This window comes from Syngnathoides biaculeatus, chromosome 11, assembly GCF_019802595.1.
Source record: "Syngnathoides biaculeatus isolate LvHL_M chromosome 11, ASM1980259v1, whole genome shotgun sequence".
In the NCBI taxonomy this organism is placed as follows: domain Eukaryota; kingdom Metazoa; phylum Chordata; class Actinopteri; order Syngnathiformes; family Syngnathidae; genus Syngnathoides; species Syngnathoides biaculeatus.
Window position 1 is genome coordinate 19,315,377 of NC_084650.1, and position 17,092 is coordinate 19,332,468.

Genomic DNA, 17,092 nt, shown 5'->3' on the forward strand with positions numbered 1-17,092 from the left:
GAGATGTACTGAGTTCTACTTATTGAAGTATATTTTGTCTGTGTGTCCAAAGGTTTACTGAAGTAAATTGCATGATAAACTAGTGCTATCCACCAATATTGTTCTATTTTAAGTTGGTTAAAAAAATGTCTGAAAACTGTGATAACAATCCTATTGTATGTTAAAAGTCTCCTCGCCCTTTCTGGAGTATTTCCTGTCGAAATATGGCCTTTCCTGACTACATGACGATGGTGCTTATACTTTGACTTTGATATCAAGCTCATCCTGTACATCTCAACTCACGACTCGTGACCTTACACTCCATTCGACACCTTATTCGATTTCTGTTGATGGCAAAAAAAAAAAAAAAAAAAAAGGAAAATGGAAAAAAAAATTGAAAAGGTGTGCTGTTTTGTACAGTGCTGTTTATTTTTCATGTTTGGGGGAAGTCTTGTTGTCTGAAGAAAAAAATATCATGCAATAAAAGTTCATTCCATGTGTCCTTGTCGCTGCACACCTGTATTAACACTACATTTATGGACGCTAACGGGTGTTAGTATTCTTGTAGTTACAACAATACTATTTAGGTATTTTGGCATTCAAACTGTGTCACATTCTATATACTTAGGTGGAGTATGCACTGCTGCAGAAAACGTCAATGGTATCCTCTTTTTATCCAAGATATAGTCATTTTGGTTTTAATTACGGGTCCTGAAATCAGTGCCTGGAAACTTGGTTTGGGTTACTTGTGCGTTCTGCCATAATATTTAAAAATAGTGAATTGATTTTTTTTCAACCTTGATATTTAGATAGATAGCTTAATCAATCATGTTTAATTCCTCACTGTATTGTTTATTACTATGTTGCGTCTGCTTCTGTAAACGTTTCTTTTGCTCAGCCAAAGTTGAAAAAAAAGCCAGTTTATGCTCACATATTGAATCTCGCATCTTGTCAAAATTAGGACATATCAAGTAATACAAATATGTATTCAACTACGAGATGGCAAATGCATCTCATATTTTTGACTATGACTTACGACCAGAGCCGCTCCAACATCTTAAAAACCGACTTTTATGGCTCCTTAGATCTGTTTGAAGGACTCAAGAGACAATGAACATGTTGCTGTAAAACAAAGGCGAACCAAATTCTTTGGCTTTTAAAACAGTCAAAGAGTTGTGAGATCCAAAAGAGAAAACAATAAACAATAAAGTAGCATGCAAAGTTGCAGTACGCTTCTCTTGAATGTTGCTACGTTCTGTTTCAAATATTTCAAGGAAAGTTAAGGAATATTAAAGCCACATCCATGTTGCAATTTAAGCATAAATGAGTGTTAAAATGAGGACTTGTCAATGTAAAATGTACTTACATTATTCAAATGTTACCACTAATATCATACCATACTTTATATAATAACAAATTATTTTTGCGCCTTTGAATGCAAAACAAATTCATTGCATTAGGGAAATCTTTATATTTAATGACCATTTTAAACATCATTTAACAAACAATCTCGGTTTCCTTGAGAATATTTTGTTTCAGTTTATCACCTGCAATCTGTGCATGATAACCGATCACGCTGATTTTATTTTAAATGACAAAACATCTACTCACAGGTGCGCGGAACCGAAAAATATGAAGACCTCGGAATTATTACCGTTCCGTTTTTTACAGGAGCATAATTATTCTGAAAAAAAATTCTGTTTCTAGATCCCAATTATGAAACTGGTGAAATAGTTATATTCTTCTAAAATGCTTTTAATATAGAGTACAAAGAAATATGTACAGTACATCAGTGATGTAAATGGAACCCAAACAGCTGCACGTCGTTTTGGTGCCAATATTAATAAATCACAACTACGGTCTTCTCTATAAAACCTTACTTTATGCAGCACGGACTAAATATTCAGTAAATATGTCTTTTACACTGTATGAACATCAGACGTGGGGAGGGTGGGGGGAACAGTTCAAATATATAACAAAGCAATATGACAGGTTGCTGACATCAAAGTGCCGAAGTTGCCTTATCTTTTAATAATGAACATAACAATTAACAAATATTTCTGTCACAGTCCTATTTTACAGCACAGGCCTATCCTAGAACATTGGAAACATAGCTTAGCACAACAGCCCAAGTGACAAGGAGACGTCTCCGTGTTAAAAAACAAAAAAAAAAAAGTTATTTATCCTGAAACATTACAACGTTCTACTTTTAGCATTGTCTAGGTGGGATTCAGAGTTTCCAGAGAAGTCCCCAAATGATTTTCAAAGTCCAAAGCAAAGACGTGACAGCGCATGAGAACATGGAAAGCTATGATGAAAAAAAAAAAAGTCAACAAGTGCCTCAATGAGGCTGAGTGGGGGGGGGGTGCTCTAAGCTCTACAGTTGTGTCATAAACAAATTACTTAGAATGTGTGTGTGTGTGTGTGTGTGTGTGCGGCTTTGGGTGGGATCATTAAGGTGCTCACAAACATCGGTACCGTCACCGCTCGCTCCTCAACCCAACGTCCACTTTTTAATGCCAGTTCCAAGAATCCTTAATGTGCTATTTTGTTAAATATGGACTGAAAGTTTGCTTTGCCTTTTGGGGTCTTACTGAGAAAACTGAACCACCTGCTTCTTGGAAATCAAATCTTTCGTAATGCTCCGAGTGAAACCTGCGGAGGATGTTTTGACGGCTGTTGCGCTGGCAAAGTTGTTTTGCAGCTACTCTTCGGACACTTTTATTGATGTTTGTGTAACAAATTGGAACCGTTCCGCTGGTGCACATGTCCAAATAGGCCGTGGGCACCAAAGAAGACCACATTTCACTGTGAAAAACACACAAATGAAATATTTGGATCTTTCCTCAGGAGGATGATAGCTGCATTTTTGCTAGTTTTTCTATAATAACAAAAGCCTTATTAGAAAAATAAGTCCTATCCAGCAAAAGACTTCTGAACTTCTTTCTCACTCAAAAAGCATGAAAGCGGAATTTGACATAGCTACATTAATTTCTTCCTAACCAGCAGCAGAAGTATTTTAACAATGACATTGACAATGTATGCCTTTATACGCTACCATGATGTCACTAAAGTGGATATTTGCAGCTTTAATTTCAGGTGGGGGGAAAAAAAATCATCAAATCAGCAACAGAATTCAAGAATAACCTGGACGCATATTAGAATATACTGTAAATGTCTTTCTGAAATGAAAATCCACGATACAAACCACTGGTAGATTTAAGGAAAGACGCCTCCCTCGTGTTGTGGAATCAAACAACAGCAAGTGAAGGCGATCGCAGTGAAGGCCTGGTAAAAAATACTTTTGAGCTACGCTGAATGTCAAATGACATTTTTTTTTTTTTTTTGCCAAACCCCTTCAATTAAAGCTAAGAGGCAATGCTTCGATCGCAATCATTTCATGTTAAATTTAATAGTGTATGGGGAAAAAAAAAGTCCACCACTGTCCAAATATTACTACATCTACCTGCATTGAGAAGCGTTTCCACCGATATTCAGGGTTCAGTCATCAGTTTTTAGACACGACACACCCAACTTTTGTCAGTGCAGACTTTCAAAACCACGTACAGTAGCGCGGTGCTTTAAATTCAGTCTTTGAGACGCCGGAAACGAAAAGAATGGTGTCAACTCTTTAGGCGGTAAAAGCGGCTTGGGAATCACAGCGCAAGACTTCGAGCGAATCGGCTCCGTTTCAAGTCCTTTCGGATTCAAGTTCTCCTGGTCGACCGTGTGCTCACTGAGCTGGTTTCGGGGTGCCCGCGAGTAAGGCACGCAACTCCGAGCTCCTCCGGCAAACAGTTCCACGAGGGCGTCCCTCACCGCGCGTGTGCAAGGAGATGGTTGTAAAAAGAGCAAGTTAACTATCGCTTTTTTTTTTTTCTTTCAAGAATTAAATAAATAAATAAATACTTTCGGTACGGGAGGATCCTTCTGAGTTTTTCTCTTTTTTTTTTCCTGTAACAGATTCGTGGCATCGCCTTTGCAAATCACACTCCACCCAAAATGTAGGTCCAAAGGCGAGTGTGAAACGCAACGGCCGAAAATTCTACAGTAGTACCATTTCCCTTTTTCCTCGAGTTCAGAAAGAGGAGAAACCAAACATGTTCGAACCTCGATTCGTGTTTGCTCGTCTGGCATTATTTTCCCTGGTGAAAAGGAAACTCATATTTCAACTCAAGACAACTGCATCGCGCTTGACTTTAAAAAAAAAAAATACTGATGATGTAATAAATAGTGATCACAGTTCGTTTTCGATCGTTTTCAATGTGCAACAGTACTGAGGTTGAGGCTGGGGGGGGTACGTCAGAGTGCTGAGGGACGGTCTTCTATTGCTCAAGGAAACTTTATCGCAAGGACGGATCAATTCTGGGAAGGATTCTGATTTTGGTCAAATGACAAATTGGGATTCCAATGACGTTACATGATGCTGGTTCGAGCTTCGAGGGAAGTCATTTTTCTGGTCTCTGTGGTCCCCTTCCCCTCCTCAGCTCATTTGTCCCGGGGCGGTGCATCCGGCACCCCTCCCGTTCAAACCGCTGTGAGCCTGGCTGATGGACGGCGACGACTGCGTCTTGCGGAGATGTTGATCTCGGCCGGCCAGGACGCCCTCCGTCATCAGGCCGCTCAGCACGCTGGCCTCGATCTTCTCCAGATCGTCGGTCTCGGTGCGGATTTTGGCCCCAAGGAGGCTGATGTACGTCTCGTAGCGGGTTTTCTGCTCGGAGTGGAGGGAGAGTGAGTTGGGCGAAAGGATAGATGTCAAGAAAGATTGAAGTCAAAGAAATTGGGGAGGGGGGGGAGCAGAACAGCTTCATGTTTGCGTTTTGGCATTTGGAAATTATTATTTTGTATGACCTAAAAATCATGTATCTGCTTTTTTTGTGCTCAAGCCCAAGCTACAGTATGTCTAATGTCAAAATACTGCCTTGGCACCAGCTTGTGGCGTCTGGTGAGGTACATCATGTATTCAGGCCATAGCCTTGTCTAGTTGTAAAAAGTGCTTTCCTGCCATCTTGTGGCATCTATAAGCCCTCCAAACCCTTTTGGGTAGGCAAAAAAAACCCAAACAGAAATAGCAACGCCACAGCCTGTATCTTAAAAAAAACTTGTTGTCAAGGTTGAACAGCCAATAAATAAAGCAAGGAGCACTGTATTTATTATTGGTTGTCTCTTAGCAGGGTTTTAACAGGTTCGTGGACCATATAGAGCTCGTGCACCTACGTCAACAAATCACGTGACTGGCCGGAAGTGCCGGTCAAACAAAGCATTGTTCAATGCTAAGTCCGTTGAGACAAAACGAAAATACGTCTTGTATCATGATGCCCAGCGTTTTGTCTGACGCTTAGAAGGTGATAATAAACGAAGATACGTGGAAAATTGAGAAACACTTGGCATAGAGGATCCATATTTAATGCCGAAGTCGATGTTTTCACCAATAAGGAATTGGACTGTTAACCCGCTTCCGCTTGTCTTGGACAACTGGATCTACACATGGATCTGGTGAGTAAGTCCTCGAGGTTTACACAGAAAAGTTTGAAAGCGTAGAAAAGTCTGGACGCATACAAATACTTTGTTCCTGCATTTGTTCTCAATTAAGAATAAATCCCACATAGTGATGGATCCACTCAGATTTTTTTTCCATACAAATACCAATATTTAAATAAATGACCTCTGATTTTACACAAACTCTCATTCATTAACTATGATTGGGAGGGGAGGGGGGTCGTCTCCAATGTACACGGCAGCGTGTTGTGGCCACACGTTGAACTTTGGTAAACCTCCCCCGACAGACTTTTTTCAAATATGCATTGTTCTTAAATGAGTCCAATGCGTATTTAAAAAAAGAAAATAAACCGCTGGGATAGGCTTCAGCCCCCGTACACGGAAGCATGTTGCAGCCACACGTTAACGTACATAAACCTCTGTGTGACTGACGGTTTCTTTTTTTAAATACGCATTGGACTCATTTGAGAACAATGCATATTAAAAAAAAAAAAAATTAAGTCAGGGAGAGGTTTACCGAAGTTTAACGTGTGGCCGCAACATGCTACCGTGTACATTGGAGTGGACTCCCTGTCGTTTTTTTTTTTTTTTTCAACGCAATGTTCTTAAATGAGCGAACTTGGCATTATAAATACTTCTTGGGAATTTGAGACTGAGAAGAATAGTTCCTACCTAAAATGAAGTGATCGTGACGCAGGCATGTGCGTATTTTGGTTGGGCACCATCGATCACGTTTAATTGCCGAAATCCATCGATATTTTCTGGTCTTTTCAGTTGGTATTTTATAGAATGACCTCTTTGAATATCTGTCTCGCCTGTTGTTAACAACCAACAGCACAACAAGTCTCGGGCTTCGTGTATATTCTGCTCCGGTTCAATGTCCCCCACACTGTTGAGTAGCTCTTTATGACCGGCAATATGGGGCCGTGAAAATGGTGACGTCACATGCACGAGCTCTATACAATACTTATAATGCAGTGAATTTTAACTAATTCTACCCCACAAAATAATAAAATATTTACTTTGTATTTATAATATACCTTCATGACAGCAGGACTGTTACAATTCAGCTGTCGTATTGGATCTCATTACATTGTACATACAAGTGTATCTTATGTTGGTCTCAGTGAATGCAACTTGCAGACATCATTGGTGTTTATCATTAAATCAACCGCATATCTATAAACGAAAGCGCGGGCGATAAGATAACAATTCTCCACAAAGAATATATACCTCGTATGTGAGGTAGTGCTCTTTGAGCCGATACTCCTCCCACTCGCGGCTTTTGGGGTCAGATGAGGGCGGGTTTTTCCGGTGCTCTTCCAGCTCCAGGCTCATCTGCTTCAGCTTGCTCTCGTGACTCATCAACTGCTCCTCCTGCCCCAATCACGCGCCGGGCAAGCAAAAGAAGACCCGTGCAACAGCCAATGAGATGCATTTTCACACGCGCAAAGAAAAAAAAAATTCTAAACATTTCCAATGAAGTTGGTACGTAGAGCAGAATACAGCGGAACCTCGATAAAACAATCTAATAGGGGCACGGGATAGCCGTTACATTGAAGCGCTTTTTTTTTAGGCCAAATGCATCCATATTAGGGTATAGTTTGTAGGTTTATATTGTGACCTAAAATTTCCAGGAGAGTACAGTTATTGTAAATTTATTGTAAAATTATTAAGAATATATAAAAAAAATTCAAAATGTTTAAAGATTTCATATTTTATTCAAACTTACCATACAAGCGTGTTTGATCATGGTGAGATTGTTGACGCATAGTACTTATAATAGGCGAGTCTTTTTCATGAATTGTGAGGAATTAGTGTGTTTCCTAGTACCAAATGTGTTGCCACAGGTGAAAGGCTTGATTAAAAAAAAAAAATTCTGTACCAAAAGTATCATGTTCCTGACTCCAAAAACTTGTGCTTAGTACTCCTCAGCATTCACGCTTTCATTTTCCTCTTTGTCACCGAGGACATAACGTCCCAGCATTCCAGAAATGAATTTTAAATGCGGACTCGTCAGGCCTCAGTACATTTTTTCACTTTGAGTCGGTCCATCTCTGATCTTTTTCTTCTTTTCCTTTGGGCTTGTCCCGTTAGGGGTCACCACAGCGTGTCATGTTTCTCCATTTAAGCCTATCTCGTGCATCTTCCTCTCTAACACCCACGGTCCTCATGTCTTCCTTCACAGCATCCATCGACCTTTTCTTTGGTCTTCCTCTCTCTCCCTCTTTTGCCTGGCAGCTCCATCCTCAGCACCCTTCTACCAATATACTCTCTCGCCTCCCGACATGTCCAAACCATCAAAATCTGCTCTCTCTAACCTTGTCTCCAAAACATCCAACTTTGGCTGTCCCTCAAATGTGCTCGTTTCCTATCTTATCCAACCTGTTCATACCAAGCGAGAACCTCAGTATCTTCATTTCTGCCACCTCCAGTTATGCTTCCTGCATTCTCTAATCCGTACATCATGGCCGGCATCACCATTGTTTTTAGACTTTGCCCTTCATCCTAGCGGAGACTCTTCTGTCACACAGAACACCAGACACCTTCCGCCAGCTGTTCCAACCTGCTTGGACCCGTTTCTTCGCTTCCTTACCACACTCACCATTGCTCCATATTGTTGACCCCATGTATTTGAAGTCGTCCACCCTCGGCATCTCTTCTCCCTGGAGCTTCACTCTTCCCCCTCCACCCCTGTCATTCATGCACATATATTCTATTTTACTTTGGCTAATCTTCATTCCTCTCCTTTCCTGTGCATGCCTCCATCTTTTTAATTGTTCCTCCACCTGCTCCCCGCTTTCACTGCATATCACAATATGATCTGCAAACATTATGGCCTGTACTATTCTAACATATTTCTCCGCATGCAGTACCACAGTTGCTCTCTTGGTACCGATATATGGCTTTTACTTTACATGGTCGAGTTTTAACTTGTATTTGTGGATGTAGCAATGGGGACTGTTTTTCTGAAGTATTCCTGACCCCATGTGGCAATATCCTGTACACAATAATGCTGTTTATTGATTCAGTCCCACCTGAGGGATGAAAGTTCACGACCGTTCCATGCTGGCTTTCCGACTTGTACCTTGTGTGTGAAGATTTCTCAATGTGCTGCAGGCATCAAATTCAAAATGAGATCATGTTCACCAAAAAGAAAAACATTCATGAATTTTAAAATCAAACCTCTTGTCCTTATCGTGCATTCGACTCAATACAGCCGGTACAGAATGACTTTCATATCATTACAAAATGAATGTCCCAACTTCACTGGAATTGGTCTTTTGCGTGTCAGCGCAATACCTGCTTGAGTCTTGTTGACGAGGACGGAAGGATGGGCCGGCAGAATTTTTTCATGGAGCCGATGGCAGCGGGAAAGGCTGGAGCAGAAAACAGCGCCGCCACCAGGTTGATCCGGAAGATCCACGACATCATCTCCTCCTCGCTCCTGAAGCGAAAACGAGCGCAGTGACGATCTGATTTGGGATCAGGGAGAGGCAAACGAGTCTCGTGGGTTTACTCACGGGGCCTGTAGCAGAAAAACTCGCCAGTCAGATGTTTTAAGCTTGAGCACGTTGGCTTTCTTGCTGTAATCCGTGGCGCGAGTCGCTAACGCGTGATGGATGCGCACAGCGTTCTTCAGGTCCACCTCTGAAATGTCAGCATCTGGCTTGTACTCATCCTAAATGAGACACGTGTGACACCTTATTGTATGTTTTCAGGTCATGGGAATAAACTCTTTCATACGTCTGAAAAATGTCTATATTTGTCTAGAATGTTTATGTTGAGGGTCAAACTCAGTCCTCCTAATTTAATTCTACAGAAAAACTAGCAGAGTGCACTGCCTAATTCTGATTATTTAAAAAATATATATATATTTAAAAAAGCCTTTTTACCAGAAGTGGGAGACAAACACATACACACACACATTTCCTCTCTCTCTCTCTCTCTCTCTCTCTCTCTCTCTCTCTCTCACTCTCCACAGTGCAGTAGAACCACTGTACAGAAACCACCATGACTTCCTCTCCTGTGTTTGTGTGTGTGTTTCTATGGCAACAAAGCAGATTGGTGCGATGCAGTACCTTTTGGAGATACAATATCATTCCCTTCAGAACAGCATAGAACTTCTTCCAACCACGGCGACCCCGCGGGGCTGGAAGGTAGAAATGGGAGCGAGATGGGGAACAGATCAGCTCAGTATTTCACGATACGCCAGTGTATTACTGTAAAAATAATAAAGTAGTAACGTCTGAGTCATTTCATGTTTGTGTACGCACTCCGTTTGCCATCCATGTCGGCGTGGCTTTTGCGAGTCAGCACGCCGTGTTTGTAGGTGACAGCGTTGAGTAGGACGGGGATGGCGATGAAAGGGTTATTGCTGTCCGTTACCCTGGCAACCCGTTTACTACCGCCCTCACACTGCTCCTCCACCAGCTCTGACAGGCTCTTCCGCAGCTCTTCTTCTTCACTGCGCACAGTGACATAAAAAATTAACAGGAAATGAACGTGGTGATTTTCATTTGTATTTTTTCTTTTTCCAGAACTTACAAGCAATACTCACACGGCCCACTCCAGCTTCTCATTCTTGATTGAGTTGTACAAGACCTGTGCGGGGAAGGCAGAACAACAGCATGACTAAATCTTGCTGGAAATATAAAACATTTCAAGGTACTTGGAGACCCTCAGGAGAAAGTTAATGCGGTACCTTTAATAAATCTTTGGGAAAGTCTTTGCCATTGTTGAGGCCGTCCAGATTACTGATAAACTGCTGGCAAGACATCTTCTTTCCAATGTTCTAAGGAAATGCCAAATCAAAGGTGTGACACTTAATAGTGTAATAGTGTAATTTTGGGATAACAACGTAAAAATGGACACATCTATTCCTAAAGTAGCTTTGAAATGCCCGAAAATTGGGTGCGGTTACACGTCTCACCACTTGGTGGCAGTGTTTATCTTCACATCACTCACGCTTGTATTTCACATTCTGATAAAAGGAAGGCTGAAGGTGGTTGTGACGTGGTTTGTCTCTACAAGGTTTTTTTCACAAATCATACACATCCATATGAATTGCCTCAAATAATACTTCTTACCACCCCCCCCCCCCCCGCACACACATACACACACTGATCAAATGGAGTGCAAGGAGTGGAGTGATTAAATGTTTTTTTCTAATTTGATGGCAGGCTCTATCATAATGTTCTGAACTATTGTTCTTTGAGGATGTAGCATAACTTCCCATAGGTGATGTCATGTTCTTCTTTGGAATGCAAACTAGTAGGGAATTGCTCAACGGTGGCTCTGATGGTCATAAAGTCGTGCACGCCATTTGACGCGTTAGCTTCAAGTACTGATTAATAAATTCTTAATGCCACATAATGAACACGATTCTTAATTGTGAAAGAATTGGAGAATATTCTTATCACAAGTCAAGCAAGAGGTTTTGTCCATCTTTTGTCTGTAATAAATCACATCTCATAGAGGACTGGGAATGTTTTGATTTTGGTGACAGCTTCATCTGCTCAGTGGGAGCCTGAAATAGCATTAGGACCAAAATTGAGACATTAGTCTGGAAACCAAAAGGAGAACATTCCAAGGACCGATTCCAAAGTTGGCACCAGAGGAATACTTACCACCTGCAGGGACAGAGAGAGGCCAGGAAACCGGATGTGTTGAGCAGGGGGAGCGGGGTGGAGGGGGGGGGGGGTTTGAAAGGGAAGAAAAGGAACCAAAAAAGAGAGAAAGGATGTTAGTTAAAGGAGAGCTATTCACTACATGAGTGTTTAGCAGGGGGCGGGCTTGACGTGAGCAGTTTACGGAACGTTGGCATTTGATATGCTATGTGCTTCACGTCACAATGCTCCAGTTAAAAATCAACACTTGAGACCGGCTAAGGACAGGAGAGACAGAAGCGGGTCAAAAAGTAGGCTGGGAGGCGAGTGTTAGGAGAGCGAGGGGTGGGGGGGGGTGGATGAGTGAGGTGGTGGTGAGGGTGGAGGGTGGGGGTCTTTACAATGAGAGAAAATGTAGATCAGAAATACGATACCGCATGCCACCGATGGCAAAGGCCTGTATTGTTGACATTTTTCCAAATAATGCGAGGCGATTAGATTACAATCCGTTACAACTCGTGCAATAGAGAACGTAGACACGTACGTGCCCATGTAGATCTGTGTTCAGCAGCATGAGAGCGCAGGTTAACGTGTGGGCTCCATCTGCAGAGAGATGACACGAAAGGGCAGAGGTCAATTTCATGTACATACATTCACAGGCCACAATATTTAGTACACCTGGATTGTGATGAAGTGTACGTTATAATTTGGAGTAATTTGGAATTCCAAAAATTATACTGAGCTGTGCCAATATTTTAGCTACATTATTAAAGGTCAAGTGTCATCCCTATAAACATTTTTAAATAGATATTGTAATGAAAAATACATGGAATATTATTATTCACTTCAGTGTCGATACGAAAAAATAAATATGAGTGGAGAGCGCGTCATCCATGCGGAAAGTTGCGGAAGTGTCATTCGACATCCAAGTGGTCGCCATATTGGCTGCATCTCCTGGCGCCGCGACGAGCCACACCTGCGACAAGGCCGAGGACCCGGCTCGGAGTGCGCGTCATCCATGCGGAACGTTGTGGAAGTGTCATTCGACATCCAAGTGGTCGCCATATTGGCTGCATCTCCTGTTCGTGACATCACCCCTGACATTCGCCATTGAAAACACGCCGTGGACCCGCGGACATGAGCCATCATGACCTGGCATCGTGACGAGCCACCCGCTGTCTGCAAGGCCGAGCCGGCTGCCGGCCTTGTCGGCCAGGGTGGCTCATTTTCACCACCAATGTGGCTTATCACGGCCCCGAGCTGAGCCACTTTACGGCATTAGCATCGTGCGCGGCTGAGTGCGCCATTACGGCCAGCGTTGTTCATAGCCGCCGCCGTCCACGAGCCCAACGCGGCAGCCTTTGCAGAAGCCGTGACTAGCGGACGCGGCACCTCGGCCAGGGTGGCTTATTGTCAGCGCCGAGATGGCTTATCACAGCGCCAAGCCGGGCCGCTTCACAGCATTGCCGTTGCATGCGGCTGAGTTCGGCATTGCGGGCAGCGTTGTTCGTAGTCGCTGCCTTCCACGAGCCCAACACGGCAGCCTTTGCCGGCGAGTCGACGCAGCAGCCTTCGCCGGCGAGTTCTACGCGGAAGCCGTCTGACGTACACATCGACACATTTAGCACGCCTGTCATACCTACGTGGATCTTTTGTTACGTTATGAGAGACGGATTACGTGGTGCGCCCCAAACTATAATATTTTTTAATAGCGGAATACACACCGACCTGTCATTTGGAACCCTCGAAGCTATCGTCCTTTGCACCCGTGCAATCCATTTTTCACGACAAACTAAGTCTTTTGGAAGTACGAAGAGCGAATCCATCCTCCCGACTGTTCGGGCAATATCCAGCATTGCAATGAGCTGGCAATTTGGCTAACACGAAGGAACAACAAGCCAGGTTCCCGCAGGTAAAACTAATTGGAACATACGAGTCCACTTGAGGGCGCGCCTACCATGTACATACATCACTTCCTACTTCTTCTCAAAAACCAATCCCTCGACAGGATTTTCATGGCGGGACTTACAAAAAGCCATGTACATCAAAATCATGTTTTGTGGTGAAAAAACGGATGGGTCCATAACAGCTGCCCTTTTTTCATTAATAACATACTAAAAATCATTCATTTCATGACACTTGAACTTTAAGCTACACGAGAGGTACAAAATATTTGTAGAAACATATGATGCACCGACAGCATGAACACATGAATGTAACTCTGATATTTATTTGATTAACATTTAAATCAGACATTCAAATGTTCATTTTTGGTAAATATTGTTTTTCATAAAGATAAGATTTAGGTGGAGCCCTCAACGGAGTTCTGTTCCCAAACATAAGCCAAAATGTGTATTAAGTCAGAATGGATCACAAAAAAAAAAATCACAAAAATACTCAAAAGCAGTATGAAGTCAGAAAGAAAATATACGGGAAATATTTGTGCGAAGAACACGTAACTGAGGGTGCTTTCTTGCGCCATGTCGCTACATATTCTCACTACACAAGCTATTCATAACCGTGTATAATTAGATTTGCACGACATGTACCTACTGTTCTGTCCAGTGAGTGTATACAGTTACCATGTATAAATATACACAGTACTTTGCATACTGCATCCAAATTATTCAAAGCGATTAAGGTATGGAATATCCTGTTGCGCTTAAGTCCAATAAAGTTGCCAAAAAATAGTGACATGGCTCTGACCTTCAGAGGTGAGCGTTTGGAGATTGCAGTGGCAGAAGCGTTTGGAGAAATGCACCAAGATTCTCTCTCGTTCCTGCGTCTCCCCCATCAACGGAAAGGCTTTTAAAAAGTTCCTGTCACACAAGAAAGGCCAACGAGAGGTCAGAAGTCTCCCAGTAATGCTGTCAAAATATGCACATTCATCACGCTTGGCGGCAAATAGAATCCGAGGAGGTCGCGGATAGGGGCGGGCGCGCGTTTGGAAAGGAGGCAAATGGCGTCCGTCGAAAATTTGAAATTGCATTTTCTCTGAAGATCGCTTGAGGCTGCTGAGAAACTGTTGACGTGTGAAAATGCCAACAAAAGAAAGCATTGAAGATTATGTGTTGCAAATTTTACAAGTTATTACCTCAACAGCGTATCTGCAAAAAAAAAAAAAAAAATGGGAACTGTTTTATTTTTCTTTGCCCTTTAATTTTCTGGCTAAAAAATACTTACCTATTTAAAAACATGAGAAAATGTCACCAGCCTTTTTTTTTTTTCACCAGGTCGAATCCATAGAGAAATGGAAACACAATTGCAGGTTGCAGTTGTTGGCACAGTTGATATTTTGTGGTGAATTTGCACTTTACGTGCTCGCTCGACCGAGCATTGTTTCCCAACCGGTGCCCGGTGGCACATTTGCGTGCCAGGAAGGGTCAAGCCGGGTGCTGACGGAAATTATCCAGTTTTAGGAAATTGTTTTGAAAATTATCCATTTACAGCAGGTACTGTGGCCTTGTTAAACTTTCTATGCCAGTAACAAATATTATCTTTGGCACTTTTTAATGCTTGTGAATTTTGGGGGGTTCAAATTCATTTACAAATTGTTTTGTGTTGTCGAGGTTCCCTCTCATCAGAATATTTTCTTTATGATCAATTTTATTCTTACTTTTATGAATAAAATGGGCAAAAATAGTTTGTGACCTCTTTTAAATTTTACATTACCGACTTTTTTCACACTCTTTCAACCCTGTGCTAATGTAGCTAATTTGTGCATTTTTTTCCTAACGGCCGCAAGTGGGCACTTGAGCAGAAAAGGCAAAAATGAGACCGGTGGAATATATGTGCCAAGGAAGTGATTTTTACCGGCCCTGTTAGCGCTGTGCTAACGTGTTGCTGCTGTGTTACTGCCGTGTTTCAGTGATATTTACCAGTAAGTTTTATTTTAACCGGCCCTGTTAGCCTTAGCACTGTGCTAGCACCGCGCTAGCGTTAAACTCTTTCTGTGTACCGTCTTTCTTATATATTAATATCTTGTGTTTCCATATGGGTTTCATTGTGGGCACTTGCGGCTTTTACACAGCTGCAGCGTATGTATGTACCAAATGGTATTTCCTTTACAAATGTACTCGGTGAGGCTTGTAACAAGGTGCGCTCTGTTGGCTGGGAATTATGTCTGTCGTTTGGCAAATGAATGCAACAAACAAAAACAAAAACAAAAAAGATTGCATTTGGCTTACAACATGATTTCCGCGTTCTTGCGATGGAGAACGTTTCTAATTATTCAAGTACCTGTATTGGTATATCACCACTAATCTTGGGAAAAATGGCTTCGTGACAACGCAGCTGTGTCAGGTGTAAAGCTTTGCATCACCTGCCAAACTCAGACAAGTTGGGGAAAAAAATTACTTTCCGAAGCTTTTGGGAACCTGAATTGTGCTGTGTTCCCAACCAATTTGTCGAGGGTGACTTTGTAATAATGAGCTTTCACACACACTGCTGAAAGTCCATTTCAAAGCATGATTTAAAACAACACTTAGCTATAATTTGTATGGTTCCATGCAACTGTGGCGAAGCTTGCGTTTTGAATTTGATTTTGATTTTTCGCCAGTGTGTGTGAGAGATGAACGGCACGACCCTGTCGTGGTGAAAAAACTGAATGGGACCCCGAAAATATCCCCCCACTCTATTATTTCAGCCACCTCTCCTCATCTTTGGTGTCGTTAGTAGCAATCTTGGTAAATTCAGAATTCCGGTGAATCCACACCAGATAATCCAAACACGAACGCTACGACCACTTGGCCGCCGAGGAAATCTTGTGGTTGTCAGATATGAAGGGGAAATACAGATGTCTAATCTGCCATGCAAGAAAGACCAATGAGAACAACTTGAAAAGGACATTCTGGGCATTTTTGCCACAGTACTCAGAAGCTGTTTGAAAATGCAGAGACCTAAAAACAGAACAATTAAAACAAAGATGTATCTCCGAGAGAGGAGTTAACTTGTGGAATGACTATGATGATGAAATGTAAACATGCAGCTCCCTTATTCATCTTAAAAATATGTTTTAAATGAGTAATAAAAATGATTAAATCAGATATAAACAAAACTATGATCATGATTAAACTTGCCTATGTTAGCTTGACTGTTGTGATTCCTTTACATGGACTAATTATTTTTGAATAGCTAGAGTAAATTGCACATTAATGGTTTACTATTTTATTATTGCTATGCGAGTCAAATATGTATACATGTTCAGTAGTAGAACCTGATTTTTATGACTTCCTACTCCAATTGAACATTTACAGTGATATCGAAGGACAAATTGAATTTTTTTTCTTGATTTTTTTTTTTTTTTATTCTCACTTTTTTTTATTATATTTTTCATTTTATTGCAACCAGTCTAAGATCAAGGATGAACTGAAACCCTTCCCAGGTGCCCTTGGGCGAGCGGCCAAATGAATGAACCTTGCACTCGAACACCTACCAATTTTTTGAAGTCGCACTGCTGTCGACCGCATTATGCTGACTGAAAGTTAAAAGTTACCAAACTATTATACTTGAGCTATTTCAAATAAGAACGTGTTTTCCGGTTCCAGAAAAAATGGGTAATTGTTATAAACATTACTCCAATATTCAGGAGCGCTCTGAGCTACAGGGCGCTCGGCTGACGACAGCGTGTTGCAACACCAACGGGTCAGCAGCAAGAAAGTGATGCGCTTGCCAGCTGCCAGCACCGCAGCAAATTTCAGTGAACACGACAGCTTGATTAGCGCAAAGCTAATTCCTTGTGAACAGCAAATGTGACATCATCACGCTTGCGGGCATTTATGTACATTTATGTTGCCACACATACTGTGCGCAGCTGCTGGTGTGTGCATTACCTGAGGGCCCGATCCAGTGACAGGCCCGAGAAGTCAAAGAAACTCAGATACTCGGACGCCACCAACTGACTGAAGTCATTACTGCAGGAGAGCAAAAGGCAATAGCAACAAATTAAAAAAAATAGATCGCACTCACAATTCACAGAAGTTGATGGTATTTGCCGTTCAAGT

General features: G+C 42.0%; 1 protein-coding gene across 3 annotated transcripts in view; it reads right to left on the minus strand.

Moving 5' to 3' along the window:
* Window positions 1-1,483: 1,483 nt before the first annotated feature.
* The window catches only part of psd2 (pleckstrin and Sec7 domain containing 2), a 41,184-nt gene continuing 25,575 nt past the window's right edge, over window positions 1,484-17,092 (minus strand). The window contains exons 5-15 of one of the 3 annotated variants that reach the window (XM_061835452.1): window positions 16,922-17,002; window positions 13,797-13,909; window positions 11,635-11,693; window positions 10,187-10,276; window positions 10,043-10,086; window positions 9,759-9,949; window positions 9,564-9,634; window positions 9,006-9,163; window positions 8,785-8,929; window positions 6,715-6,858; window positions 1,484-4,693 (exon numbers count right to left, since the gene is read on the minus strand). In XM_061835452.1, coding sequence (XP_061691436.1) covers window positions 4,463-4,693; window positions 6,715-6,858; window positions 8,785-8,929; window positions 9,006-9,163; window positions 9,564-9,634; window positions 9,759-9,949; window positions 10,043-10,086; window positions 10,187-10,276; window positions 11,635-11,693; window positions 13,797-13,909; window positions 16,922-17,002 — 1,327 coding nt within the window. In that variant the 3' untranslated portion in view covers window positions 1,484-4,462. The remainder of the gene's footprint in view (window positions 4,694-6,714; window positions 6,859-8,784; window positions 8,930-9,005; window positions 9,164-9,563; window positions 9,635-9,758; window positions 9,950-10,042; window positions 10,087-10,186; window positions 10,277-11,634; window positions 11,694-13,796; window positions 13,910-16,921; window positions 17,003-17,092) is intronic. The other 2 variants (XM_061835453.1, XM_061835454.1) reach the window with 2 other exon arrangements.